The sequence below is a fragment of the Dendrobium catenatum genome, unplaced genomic scaffold (assembly GCF_001605985.2).
Source record: "Dendrobium catenatum unplaced genomic scaffold, ASM160598v2 fragScaff_scaffold_488, whole genome shotgun sequence".
NCBI lineage: Eukaryota > Viridiplantae > Streptophyta > Magnoliopsida > Asparagales > Orchidaceae > Dendrobium > Dendrobium catenatum.
In genome coordinates, this window is record NW_021318950.1 from 2,225,315 (window position 1) to 2,239,912 (window position 14,598).

Below are 14,598 nucleotides of genomic sequence, written 5' to 3' on the forward strand. Positions count from 1 at the left end.
ACTTTATTACAAATATCATTGCGATTGTTGCAAGAATTTGATCAAACAAGGAATATCTATCTTTCAACTCTCTTTGGATAATCATTCATGTGAAACTACATCTCTATGTTTTCAATTTTAATCAAGATTATTTTTTGAAATTTAATTTAAACTTCGTTTGAAATTTTTTTTGTAAATTTTTTAAAACTTCAAGATCTAGATATCTCTCAATTACCCCAATAATTTGGTGGCTGATGGGTCATAGTGGATGAACATGCCCTCAATGGGGGCCACCTAGAGAAATCGCCTAATGATCTAAAAGGGATCACTTTCCTCCAAATCACATGAAGCTTGCCCAGAGTGATCAATAAGCGCTATTCGTCCGAGCCTACCAAGGAGCTCAGCTCTTGGGGTAAATCAAGGATTCCCCACTAAGCTAACAACCCAACACCTACAACGTACCTGGGCCTCTACCTCAGTCATTCACTCCCATTCAGAGTGACCTCAACGCTCGCTCTCTCCTAAAGTGACTATCCTCATCATATTCAACAACAATAAGAAAGGGCCTATTTACGAGACCCTCAGTGTACTTCGCCGCAACCATAGAACTTGGAGCTCTCCATTCCCATGATAACACCTCACTCACATCTCTCTTCTCAGACAATCTAAGATCTCTAACACAAGCCACTTGTAATATCAATAAGCTCGCTAGCCGTTAATCCTCTTTTATATTAACACTAGCCAGCTACCTCACCCGAGCACCCTCATGCATGTCCATTCAACATTACCGAGCTCGCCCAAAAGCAACTCACCAAATCCCTTAAACCTCACTCTCCTTCAACCAATCAAGAGGCAACACATGTCAAGAGTAACATATAACATTATACGAATAGTTAGTATAGCATTGTACTTTTTATTTTTTTCTATATGTAGTCTTTTCTATAGCCCCAAAATCTTGTAAGTCATGGGTGACAAGGAAAAATTTATGAGAGGACTATATTGAGTGATTTTAAAGGATAATCCACCAGTTTGATATGTACAGCTTTCTTGAGTATTCTACAAAAGTTTCCACTACTCAATTCTCTCCATTCTCACAGGTCAAGCTTGCCCGCTCATAGGTTCGGCCTACATGTAAAGTTTGGTATCTCCGAGAGACATTTTGATCCTATATACATACATAAATATTTGATGCGGAGCATCTTTATGCATTTTATCCCATAAGAGAACACTTTAGCCTTTTCTGTCATTTATTGTTTATTTTTGCTTCCTAGTATGATAGTTTGCTTTTCTATTATATTGGTGCAGAATTAAACTTTTTGCTATTGAAGCCTTTTTAACAAGTTGCAAGTGTGCATCTTGATAGAACACTTATATAAAAGTTCTAAGGATGTAAAGAGAAAGTAAAGAAAAGTATTATATCCTTTTGAGTTTCCATCTCAATGTTTTTTTGAAGTCTATGAGCAGATTAATTTAGTATTATTTATTTATAAAGTAATACTTACAAATATATAAAACTATCTTACTTTTTTTTTTCTTTTATTAATTGAATAACCAGCTTAAATGATATGCCTTTCACTATATAAACTTAGTTATTCTAATGAAAAATTGATATTATATACCTCATACTCGACTTAATTTGGCCAAAAAAAAAGGCTAAGAAAAATTTTGATTTTTTATTTATTTATTTATGATAGAATATCCTTCTATTATAATCATTTGACTTACACTTTAAAAATAAAAATTATCACAGAACCTTAGTAAATATTTATTCAATATTTCATTACTAAATAAACTTATATATCAAAAAGCTACTAGAAATCTGCCAAGATCTCCAACGCATTAACATGTTCACAGTCCTCCCAATCATTTTGATAACCAAGCTCGCCAAAAGCCTTTGTATGGAATGAAAACTCCCTTGTAAGGAATAAAAATCTCTTTGGAGTCTTAAAGAGATCCCACATAAAATCAACCAATAACCCATCAATTCTGAGCCTCTCTGTCCCTTCAAGTCGCCCCTTCGTATCCACCTCGAAAACCTTCTCATCATCTATTATCAAACTCAAGTTCGCTCCTCCCTCTTTGTCCAAACTTACCACTACACTATGTGAGTCATCCTCTTTTAAAAAGTGGGCCTTCTCAACGGAGAAAGTATTTTTGTTCTTCACGGCGTGAAACAATTCATAATTCAGCTCTTTTGAAGCAGGTCCTGAAGGATTTTCTGAATATTTCTGCAGATATTGTGGCAGCTTCTCCACATACTTGTTCATGATTATCTTCTTCATGGTTCAAAAGAGTAAGCTTTCTTATCTTTATTTCTTCTAGTTTAAGAATTAAGAGAAATTTATAGAATTGTAACCTCTAAAATAATATCAGTATACAGATAAAGATTCAAAGCATTTGAAAATGCAGAGATGGAAAATAAATATTTCGCTATATCTTTAACCTCTTTACAATAAGTTCTCATTTATTACTGGTGTTAATTCACATAATCCTGAATGAAAATACGCTGAGTATTTTTCTTACTATTAATCACACCAAAAATATTCGTGTGGAAGCCCCAGTCCAATCTGCAAATTTCCTTCTTCGTGAAAGGAATCCTCCAAGCCAAAGAATATGCCTATGTAATTTCTATAGATTTAGAATGAAAAAAAAAATCAATTTAGGATGCACAGATGCGAGATATAAATATCTATAAATTTATATAATGATAAATTTAGTTCAATTTCTTATAAAATAAAAATAATAATAATTAAATTATTAAATATATTAAATTCAATTTAAGAAGAAATGGTTTCATAATATTGTAGATATCTGATTTGAAGTTTAATAAAATGTTTTGTTGATGAAAATTAAACATTATTTGAAAAATTATTTAAAAATTTAGCAGGATAAGCAAAATAAAATTAGCATAATATATATTAAAATTTTCAAATAATATATTTTAAATTGAAGAGAATAGGTTACTTATATTAAATTATTTATGTAATATGTCTTTATGATTAACTTTTATTATTCATGACATGTGTGTCAAGTGTCTAATAATTTTTTTTAATTGGATATTTGGATGCATATATACATGACTCGTCTGAATATGAATCTAATTCTGAGTCATATTCAGATCTTGGTAATGAGATTAAAGTGGTTCGTGATTTACCTCTTAAGTCAGTTTCTCGTGGGAAATTTTGGAATAGAGGAGGTAGAAGAAGATAATTCGCTTTTAACTTGGTTTGTTTTTTTTGCGGATTGCTCTTTGCTTGGTTTGGAGATTGCGGGGCTATGATGTTGCTGGGACTCTTGTCCTCGTTGGCAATCTTGTGGCAACCGTTGGTGATTCTCACCCTTTCTGGATGGTTCTTACGCTTTCGAGGATGCTGGGAGTCTCGGCTGTCTACTGAGCCCTCTTTTGGGATTTTATTTTTCTGTTTTATTGTGTCTGTACCTTTTTAATGGTCTGCTTTCCTTTCTTCAACTGTTGTATCATCTTCTTATTAGTTTTTAATAAAAGTTTCTTTTTTGTTAAAAAAAAATATATACATGACATGTTTGATGTGTCTGGCAATCACTTATGTCCTTCATGTGTCTGACATAAACATAACATTCATCATTATTATGAAGCTTCCATGCATTATATATCTCAATTATCAACTAATAAGATAAGCACTAGTTTTATTTTAATTTATAATTATTAATATTATTATTTATCATTATATTGATACTTTTCTTTCAAATTATAATCATTGTTCTTTTAAATTATTTATCATTACAAATTTAAATGTCAGGAGGTTCTCATATAGTTTTTCTCAATTTTTAGCACTTATAATATGAGCTAATTTATTTATTTGTAACTAAACGCATTATGCAAAACTATTTTGAAAAGAGGAGCAAGATTTGATGTCATTTTGCAAGGGTTTTTTTTTTTTTTTTTTTTTTTTTTTTTTTTTTTTTAATTTCCATGCAATTTAGCATACAATATAATATGGTCATGTTCCCATGCCATTAAGTGACTAAAACTGGTATCATTTAGGCTTGAGTGCTCGATTATCATTTTCATTTTATGCGGAAGGAAATTATTTTCATTATCAAAAATAAAATAAACAACATTATCAAGCATTTATTTTTCCATGTAGGATCGGCTACACAAATCTTTTTTCTCCATCATGACCTGTCTAGTCGGGTTATTGGAAAGCTGACAAACTATATGTCCAAATCATCTAAGGCGATTCTCTCTAATCTAATTTTCCACTGGAGCTACTACAACATTTTCACGTATATACTCGTTTTGCATTGTCTCTAATTAGAATAAAGCCACTCATCCACTTAAGCATTCTTTGGAATGTTTGAATTGATTTTATTCTTCTCTTTTAAAGGCCAACATTTTGCGTAATAATCGCAAGTCTCACCATGAGAGTTACCTTTTTGTCACACAACAGGCCTGATGCATTCCTCCACTTCAACCAACCAAATTGAATTTTATTGTTAGTATTCCCAACTATTATAGCATCAATTTGGATAATAGACATAAGATATACAAAATGTATATTCTTATTAATGACTTGATCATCCATAAGCACCCCCCCCCCCCCCCCCCCCCCCCCCCCACCCCCACCCCCCAACACACACACACACAAACTAGATATATTAGCATTATACAAGTTTAGGACATTTCTTGCATTGAAACTTTTTTTTTTTAACTTGCATCTTGACAAATATTATGATTCATAAGATGAATTCAATCAAGCACAAATATCTCGATAATTAATTTTTCAACTTCAAACAACACCATTTACAAGATTTTCAGACTCTCTTCTAATAATTGTGTAATTAAGATAATGCTATTATCTATTAGGACACTTGATTTTGAACATGGTTAGGCCTTGAAGGCTTGAACCATGAGATTGAAGATGAACAAGATCGAATCATCAATTTTAGCATTGCCTAACTTCCAGCAACTAAAGACCGCCATTCATGGGTAGACCCACCTTAACCCCACGCGAAAAAATTATTCTTTAGGTAATTTTTTTCCATTTTTTCCCCTCCATGTATTTTAGTCTTTTTTATAAAAGTTTTTTGGCAGTTGACCTAACATAATTAAACACATTGTGTGAGATGTTATTGTTAGGGAACGATGAACCAAATACAAAGAGAAATAGTAAATATAATCCACAAAAATCCTTACAATCAAAATTTGTTAAGTTGAACCCCGCCAGGGGGCTCTGCCCCCTTGGACACCCGACATATTTGTAAAGCGTACAACGATGAACAAATATGGGTCTAGATGTAGCGCCCTCAAAATAAATTTTGATTTTAATGATATTTATGGAAAAAAGAAACTCTATACTTTTACTTATAAGTTTGTCCGGCCTGAAAATTAAGGCTAGATCCACCCTTGCCACCAATCAATTTCACAATTGACGCTAATATTCAATTTCTATCTTTCAACAAATATAAATACCAAAATATAAAGAATGATGATGAATATTTTCTTAAGAAAATTTTTCAAAGAGTTCTATATCCATTGGCTGATCAGGTGGGTAAGAGAAAGGCCTCCATTGCAAGATGCATTATCTTTAAATATCAAGAAAGATAAGCATAATCAAACATTCACAGATCATGATCTCTGCATCATTTAATTAATAAAAAGTCTCATTAATTCCAATGAAAGCTCATCACAAAATAAGGGTAAATTCAAGCATTACAGTGCACACGCTCAATAAGGTCCCAACAAAAATAAAAGTCACAATATCAAATCGAACTAATCATGTCATATTTATATATAGGTCTCGCCCACTTAACCAAAAAATTTATGGAGTGCAGGTAAAAGAAAACGCATTAATCGACAAAATAACAGTAGTTTTAATAGCGATTAACTATCTTAGTCTCATAATTAAAAAAGGATCAAGAACATAAGCAGCGCGATCATGCTCTATACGCTCGGCTTGGCCATCTCGACACCAGCTAATGAACTAGCGTCGCCTCCGTCTTCCTCGTCAAAAAACCGACTCCAGAACCAGTGTCCCCTCCATACGAGCACCATCTCCTCAATGGGAACTCCCTTCGTCTCCGGGAGAAAAAGTGCGATGAAGGTTGTCATAACCAACACCCAGCCACCGAAGAAGTAGAAAAGGCCAAACTTGAGCCTGCAAAGAAGAGCAAGGAAGGCCTGCGCGATAATAAAAGTGAATAGCATGTTTACTGAAACATTGATGCTCTGCCCCGCCGACCGGATCTCCAACGGGAAAATCTCCGACGGAACGAGCCAGCCGAGCGGCCCCCACGACCACGCGAACCCGGCGACGTAGATACAGATAAAAGCCACCACAAAAGACGCGTAAGTACCCGACAGCGAGCCCTGGCCTGATGTCCCAAACTTAACACCAATAAGCGTACCGACCACTATTTGACAAACAATCATCTGCACTCCACCCTGGAGAAAGAGCTTGCGTCTGCCAAGGCGGTCGACGGTGACAATGGAGACAAGAGTGGAAAACAGGTTGACGAGACCAGTGATGACGGCGGATATAAGCGAGGCGTCGTTTCCAAAGCCGATGGTTTTGAAGAGAACGGGGGCGTAGAACATAATGACGTTGATCCCAGTGAGCTGTTGGAAGAAGGGGATGAAAACGGACATGACGAGCTGTGGACGGTAGCGGCGCTGGATGATGTTGCGCCATGGATGCTTCACGGTCTTCGATTCCTCGCTTGCGGCTTTAATGTCTTCGAACTCTGCATGGATGTAGTCAGTGCCGCGAATTCTTTTGAGCATGGTGCGGGCTTCTTCATCGTGACCTCGCTCAATGAGGGAGTTAGGCGTGTCGGGGAGGAAGAGGGAGCCGAGGGCGATGATGGCTGCCGGGACGGCGGCGAGGCCTAGGCTCACACGCCAGCCTATGCTCCCCTTCAGTTTTGAGGTTCCGTAGTTGATGAGGTTTGCAGCTAGAATACCGATGGTGATCATAAGCTGGAAGCCGATGTTAAGCGTTCCTCGGTATTTTGCTGGCGCCATTTCGGATAGGTACACCGGAACTGACTGTAAAATTCAAACCAAAACAAGGGCATTCCCGTCAGAGCTTCAATTTATTCATAATGTAAATAAAACAATTTATGTATAAAGAAAAACTTACATACAATTTATGTATAAGAATTCTAGAACTCCTAAATTTTATCTCTGAAGGACTTCGAACAATTAATCAATAAAATGCAACAAATTGTTCTTATCTGTTGTTTTTACTTAGTATTTGCTCATAAGAAAATTTGACTAAATGACCTTTAATAACATAAGAATATACCTTCTCTGTCCTAGCCGTTATAAGGTCAAAGAAGCATATTCTTTTTTGTCTTCTTTCTATGGGAATAGATCCACTGTCTCCTCTTCATATCTTTGTTGAGTGATTTAAATTAGATTTACATTATGTTTTAATTACAAGTATAAGAAACAATTAATCCTACATTAAAAAGTCCCATATTTTATGTTGCATTCAAATATATAATTGTGAAGGATGTGAGAGGAGTTAGCCCTTGCAGTATCATGCAAGTGTCGAGTGTGCTAGTGCTAGAGGTTGAGTGCGAGGGTGCAAGGGGGCGAGCGGTGCGCGACTGAGTGAATGAGTGAGGTTGGTCTTGTTCTCCTAGAAAACCGCGTGAAGGTGTTGCGGTCTACGGGTGTGGGTGCTTGTGAGCTTTGTTTGTGGAGGAGCGAGTGCGACGAGGCCGGCCTGGAGGCTGGAGGGATTGAGAGGAGCGGGTAACAACACGTCAACACGGGTGCGCTGTGTGACTAAAGAGGGTTAATAGGTCAATATTAGGTCAAATTAAGGTTATCGGGTTGACCCTGACCCAATCCGATTTTTCAAATTGGTTGAAAAATGAAGTTCAAACCTAACTAATTTGTTGACACCCCTACAATTAGTGTTATTTGATTTGATTTGCCTAAAAGGCTGCATGATTTTTTATCTAAGTGGTAAAACAAAAAATAATGTTCGACAACATATTTTAAACCCAGCTACGGGCAACTAAATCAGCACATATTTTACAATGAACAATATATGTTACAGGTATAGTTGAACATAAATAGAAAAAAGATGAGAAAGGAAATTAGAATAACTACCGTCATTTTAAAATATCTAGCCCAATAAATATTGATTATAAGTATTATATCTTTATTAAATACGATAAATAGATATTTATAGAAATAATATAAAAGTTTTATATTCATAGGATTTTACAAAAAAAATATTTTTAATTTGATATTGATATCTTTACTTAAATTTAATTAAAATTACAATTATTAAATATTTTTTAGATAAGTGTAATAATAAAATTTAGTCTGAGTAAATATAAATTAAGGCATTCTGAAAAAATAATTTATTTATTAATTTACTTTTGTACCTGATCTCAAAATAATAAAGTGGTTTGCATGAAATACATCAACCATCAGGTCATTGTTCAAATTCCAACAAATACAATTAATTTACTGCAACAAATTTTAATGACGAAAATAGGACTTATCCAAAACATTAAGGGCACAACAAATTTAGGACTGAATTGTATTGAAAATTTCGTCTCATTAATAATGTTAAAATTTATATTTTAATTATGTTTATATCACTCCCCAATTCAAGGCAGTCCAATTAGACAATATTGTTCTTTACTAATTAAGAAAATAAATTTTAGATCTACGGAAAGAATCGGCTTTGTACTATTATTTAACTATAAAAGAGCTTTTATAGTAACAATTGCAGAATTTTTTTTCAGAAATGCTAATTAAAGTTTAAGATTGATTAATTTTTAAATTTTAAATTTTGGTTTAAATAATTATGATATATAAAAAACATCTAAATTTTAATTCGATATTCTTACCCAACTTTTTCTTTACAAAACAAGATGACAACATAATATTGGTCTTATTTTAAACTTTATGGTATTTTTTTTATTCAGCTTAATTCCTTCACATTGAAAAGAAAATCTTTCACTATTTATGATAAAATAATATTTTGCAAATGATCATATATATAAATAATATGAATTTAAAACAGTGCAGTATTTAGAAAAAGTAGAATGAATCTCACATAATAAAATTGAAGATATTTAACAGTGCGTTTTACCGTTTTACGTCCGATCTCTATACAGAATAATTTTTTCAAAAAGACATGGCATAGTTTACAAAAATATTAAAAATTATTTTTGAAGCTCTGAATTTAATATGTACGTTTTTATATTATATCACGGTAGAAATAAATAATAATAAATTTGAAAATTGTTAAAATTAAGAAAAATAAAGTATTATATATATATATATATATATATATTTGAAGCTAACGATTTTTCGAACGGACAAAGTGGTATCGCCAACTAAAAACTAGGAAATCAAAATCAATTTCGGAAAACAGAAAGCATATATCAAAACAATAAATCCAAAGATTCGAATCTGATCACAAAATAATCGACGAGGTGAAAATAAAATGCAGAAGCGGTTGTGGAAAACTAATTTAAGGATGATGTTCACCTGATTAGCAAAACCGACACCAATGCCGAGGAGGATGCGGCCGGCTATGAGCATTGCAAGGTCTTTAGCAAAGCCGTTTAGGGCCGCGCCGACGAGAAAAGTGATGCCGCCGCCTAACATCGACCACTTGCGGCCGAGCACACGCGTCACCGTCGAAGCAAAGAAGGATGCGATCAACGCCGCCAGGTATAGCGACGACGTGAACGTCGTCAAAAGCTGCGAGTCGAACTTGCAGTACTGATTGGTGCTGTGGTCCGCCTTCTCCTGGTGGTAAACCGTCGGGAAGAATCTCGATAGAAAAGTATCCATCGCCGTCACCCCTCCTTGGAGATGAAATCAAATAGATTTTAGAATAATATTAAGAAAAGGTTTAACATAGGCGGATCAATTGATTCATATGGTGATCGATTAAAGCCCTGAAAATATTAAAGGAAATCGGAATGCAGGGGGGAGTGAATGAAAGGATTAATCAAGATACTAACCGGAAATCCCAATGTCATAGCCGAAGATTAGGCCTCCGGTGGCGGCGACCACACACGTGAAGAAGACGAACATTGTAAGCTTTCCCGGATAATCCTTCCCATCGCCATTGGAATCGCCGAAACCGCCGCCCGCCATAACTTCGACAAATAAACTCCGGTGATTTAAAAAATGAAACCGTATAAACGATTCTTGTTGCAGAGAGCAGGAGAAGGAGAAAATTACAAACAGAGCAATAGGAGAGGAGGAGAGGAGGAGAGGAGGAGAGCGAGAAGGGCTGGATGAAATGTCGAAGCAGGGAATCGGTATTTATAGAACGGATAGTGGTGTGGGTCAAACTTTGGGTGACAGTTATTGTGACATGTCGAGTTTATCCATTGCAAAATTAGGGTGTCTGAATTCTGGTTGTGCACCTCGATAGAGAATTATTGCCTTATAAGGTTATTTGTCCTATTAATTAGTTGAACAAATTTCGGATATCCTAACTTAAATTTAAATAAAATTATAATCATTAAATATTTTTTGAGATAACTGTAATAATAAAATTTAGTTTTATTTAGGCTGAGTAAATTTAAATTAAGGCATTCTGATCAAATAATTTATTTTTTAATTTACTTTTGTACCTGATCTCAAAATAATAAAGTGGTTTGCGTGAAATACAGCAACCATCAGGGCGTTGCTCAAATTCCAACAAATACAATCAATTTACTGCAACAAATTTTAATGACGAAAATAGGACTTATCCAAAACATTAAGGGCGCAACTAATTAAGGACTAAATTGCTAATGAAATGTATTGAAAATTTCGTCTTATTTGGCACATTAATAATGTTAAAACTTTATATTTTTATTATTTTTATATCACTCCCCAATTCAAGGCAGTCCAATTAGACAATATTGTTCTTTACTAATTAAGAAAATAAATTTTAGATCTACGGAAAGCATGGCTATGTTCTATTATTTAACTATAAAAGAGCTTTTATAGTAATAATTGCAGAATTTTTTTTCAGAAATGTTAATTAAAGTTTAATTATGATTAATTTTAAAATTTAAAATTTTGGTTTAAATAATTATGATTTAAATTTTAATTCTATATTCTTACCCAACTTTTTCTTAACAGAACAAGATGACAACAAAATATTGGTGTTATTTTAAACTTTATGGTAATTTTTTTATTCAGCTTTATTCCTTCACTTTGAAAAGAAAATCTTTCACTATTAATAATAAAATAATATTTGAATTTAATATGTACTTTTTTATATTACATCACGGTAGTAATAAATAATAATAAAACAGTCTAATAAATTTGAAAATTGTTAAATATAAGGAAAAAAAATATTTTGCTAACGATTTTTCGAACGGACAAAATGACATCGCCAATTAAAAAATAGGAAATCAAAATCAATTATGGGAAACAGAAAGCGCATATCAAAACAAAAAAGACAAATATTCGAATCTGATCACAAAATAAACGACGAGGTGAGAATCAAATGCAGAAGCGGTTGCGGAAAACTAATTTAACGATGATGTTCACCTGATTAGCAAAACCGACACCATTGCCATGGAGGATGCGGCCGGCTATGAGCATCGCAAGGTCTTTAGCAAATCCATTAAGGGCCACGCCGACGAGAAAAGTGATGCCGCTGCCTAACATCGACCACTTGCGGCCGAGCACATGCGTCACCGTCGAAGCAAAGAAGGACGCGATCAATACCGTCAGGTATAGTGACGACGTGAACGTCGTCAAAAGTTGCGAGTCAAACTTGCAGTACTGATTGGTGCTATGGTCCGCCTTTTCCTGGTGGTAAACCGTCGGGAAGAACCTCAATAGGAAAGTATCCATCGCCGTCACCCCTCCTTCGATATGAAATCAATAAGATTTTGGAATAGTATTAAGAAAAGGTTTAACATGAAATATCAAAATCTGCTCCAGGATCGTTCAGAATTTGCTCCAGAATTTGCCCAGATTTGTTCCAGGTGTTTTTCTGTAGGCATCGTCCAGGCCGATCGAGGCTTCGGCAAGGCCGATTGGCACTGTTCAAAATATCGGCCGGAAAATAGTTCTAGAAACCGTCCAGGACGATCAAAATTGGTCTGATCGTCCCTGGACGATCTGACGGCCGCCGATCTGAGTCTTATAAAGCTAAAATCAATCGTTTTGAAGAGAGAGAAAATCATAAAAACGAAAATATCTTTTTGAGGAGAGAGAAAGTCGAGGAATCTTTCGAAAAAGTTGATTTTCGGACGACGCGGAGCCGTTTTCGTCCGACGAGACTGTTCAGGAAATTGCTGTACGCAAGGTAAGGCACATTCCGCCTTTCTCAATTTTCAGAACTGTTGTGTTTGGCGGTATTTTCTGTTCGGATTTTATTTCCGTTAGTGATTTTCGTCCGTATCTTTTGATTGGTTCAGTTTTTACCGTGTAACTTTCTGTATATTGTTGACGTGCCGAGTGTGCACTTTTTGGTTATTTTCTGAAGATTTTTGTCCGGATATTTTTGATTCGACGATGTTTTTAGTCGACTGGATTTTTCTGTGTAATTGAAAATTTTCTGTGCAGTAGAATAAATGTTCTGAAATGTTATTATCTATATTCTGTGCAAATTTGGTATTTTGTGATTTTCAGGAAAATTGTGTAAATTTCGTATACTGCCGTTGTGCTACCCGATTTTTGTCTGATTTCTGATTTGTCCGGATTTTTTCTGAATTGATATACTATATGTATATGCTATAAAAAGGGAGTTATAAGGGGCATGGATCCTATGAGATTCAGTTAGTGTTTGAGAAATCTGAAATGAGCTCAAATCTAAAATTTAACATATATTCTGTTCCGGATCCGATGAATTCTGTTCTGGTGCTATAGCACATCTGTTCTGGTGGCGTGAGCACAAAGGGAGGCATAAGGTGCCGGAATCCGTCGAGATTCCGTCAGTGTCAGGGCATTTAGTTATGAATTAAATAATATATGATATCTGATTTGATCTGATTCTGATTTTCGTACCTGTTCTGTAAGCAAATCTGATTCTGATTTCTGTACGATATGAATTGATCTGATCTGTATGATATGATTTCTGTACAATTCTAACAAATGATCTGAATTTCTGATTTCGGTACGATTCTGATTCTGTTGCTGATATGTTTGATCTGTTTTGTTTCTGATTTGATACGACTTCTGTTTCAGTTCAGTTTTGTTTGATTTGATCTGTCCGTATCTGTTCTGATTTGATTTGTTTCGTTCTGATCTGTCCGATTTGATATTTTCCCGATTCTGTTCTGATTTCTGTACGGATTTCTGTCTGATGTGTTTGATTTTGGATTCTGAGAATTTTGATTGGAGGTTTGTTGCTTTGCTGAGCTGTTGAGCTCACTCTTGTTTTCTGGTGGTTTTCAGGTTCTGGGAAAGGGAAGGAAGTCCAGGAATAGATTTCAGAGTCTGATCAGTATAGGTATTGTTTTGTACTTTTGATTTTTGTACAGTCATGGCTTTTCTGTTCTGTCTTTCTTTCTGGTTAAAAGCCATGTACTGTATTTGTAGATGATTGTTTTAAGGAAAAGAAAATATAGATGTTTAGTTCCGCTGCGTTTAATGATTCATAGTAGCTCTGTGTCTGTTTGAGTTGAATAATTTGGAAGATTCAGTTCCGAATCAAATTCCATAACCAGATCCTGGTCAGTAAGTCAGTATGTTTGTTCCGTGTCGCGACCTGGTGCGAGCGGGATCCGTCCCGGATCGGATCGGGTCGTGACATAACATCTGCGGAACAATTGAAGCCCTTAAAATATTGGTGGAAATCAGAATCCAGGGGGAGTGAATGAAAGGATTAATCAAGATACTAATTGGAAATCCCAATGTCATAGCCAAAGATTAGGCCTCCGGTGGCGGCGACCACGCACGTGAAGAAGACGAACATGGTAAGCTTCCCCGGATAATCTTTGTCATCGCCATTGGAATCGACGAAACCGCCACCCGCCATAACTTCGACAGATCAACTCCGATGATTTAAAGTACGAAACCGTATAAACGATTCTTGTTGCAAAGAGCAGGAGAAGGAGATAATTACAAACTGAGCGACAGGAGAGGAGGAGAGCGAGAAGGGCTGGATGAAAGGTCGAAGCAGGGAATCGGCATTTATAGAACGGATAGTGGTGTGGGTCAAACTTTGGGTGAAAGTTATTGTGACATGTCGAGTTTATCCATTGCGGAATTAGGGAGTCGGCATTCTCCATTAAGGATTTCAGAGATAATCACAACTCGATCTGCACAGTCGATAGAGAAGTATTACCTTCTAAGTTGATTTGTCTTATGAATTACTCGAACAAATTTCGGATTCTTTGCATCCTGCGTTTCCATTATTGGGGCGAGGCAGTGAATCAATGATAGGGACTTTTTTCAGGTCTCCTAAACAAAAGAATGCGATTAAGACCATCTCACAGAAGGCCAAAAATATGTGTGGCATCGTTTGGTCGTTTCAACTGAACCTTAAATCTTTCGCTATTTGATTGTGGGTAAATAGTTCACCAACGCGTTTTTTCTGTCTCAATTGAATTTGCGGAAGAAACGCACCAAGAGAAAGACTGTTACCCTTCCCAAAAATCGCAAAATGTAGTTCGATTGTAGATGAATCACGGTATTTTTAA

At 35.3% G+C, this 14,598-nt stretch overlaps 2 protein-coding genes and 1 pseudogene across 2 annotated transcripts; all 3 read right to left on the reverse strand.

Annotated features, from left to right (window-relative positions):
• Window positions 1-5,902: 5,902 nt before the first annotated feature.
• On the reverse strand, window positions 5,903-10,099 carry LOC110106476 (sugar transport protein MST6). The gene is made up of 3 exons (XM_020836405.2): window positions 9,964-10,099; window positions 9,482-9,804; window positions 5,903-7,006 (listed from the first exon to the last, which is right to left on the reverse strand). Exons 1-3 carry the CDS (start codon window positions 10,097-10,099, stop codon window positions 5,903-5,905), a joined length of 1,563 nt encoding a protein of 520 aa, XP_020692064.1.
• A 1,347-nt stretch (window positions 10,100-11,446) lies between these two features.
• LOC110106503 (sugar transport protein MST6-like) lies at window positions 11,447-13,934 on the reverse strand. The gene is made up of 2 exons (XM_020836438.1): window positions 13,801-13,934; window positions 11,447-11,819 (listed from the first exon to the last, which is right to left on the reverse strand). The coding sequence occupies exons 1-2, from the start codon at window positions 13,932-13,934 to the stop codon at window positions 11,447-11,449; spliced, it is 507 nt and encodes a 168-aa protein (XP_020692097.1).
• A 327-nt stretch (window positions 13,935-14,261) lies between these two features.
• LOC114579551 overlaps window positions 14,262-14,598 on the reverse strand; it is a 5,277-nt pseudogene continuing 4,940 nt past the window's right edge.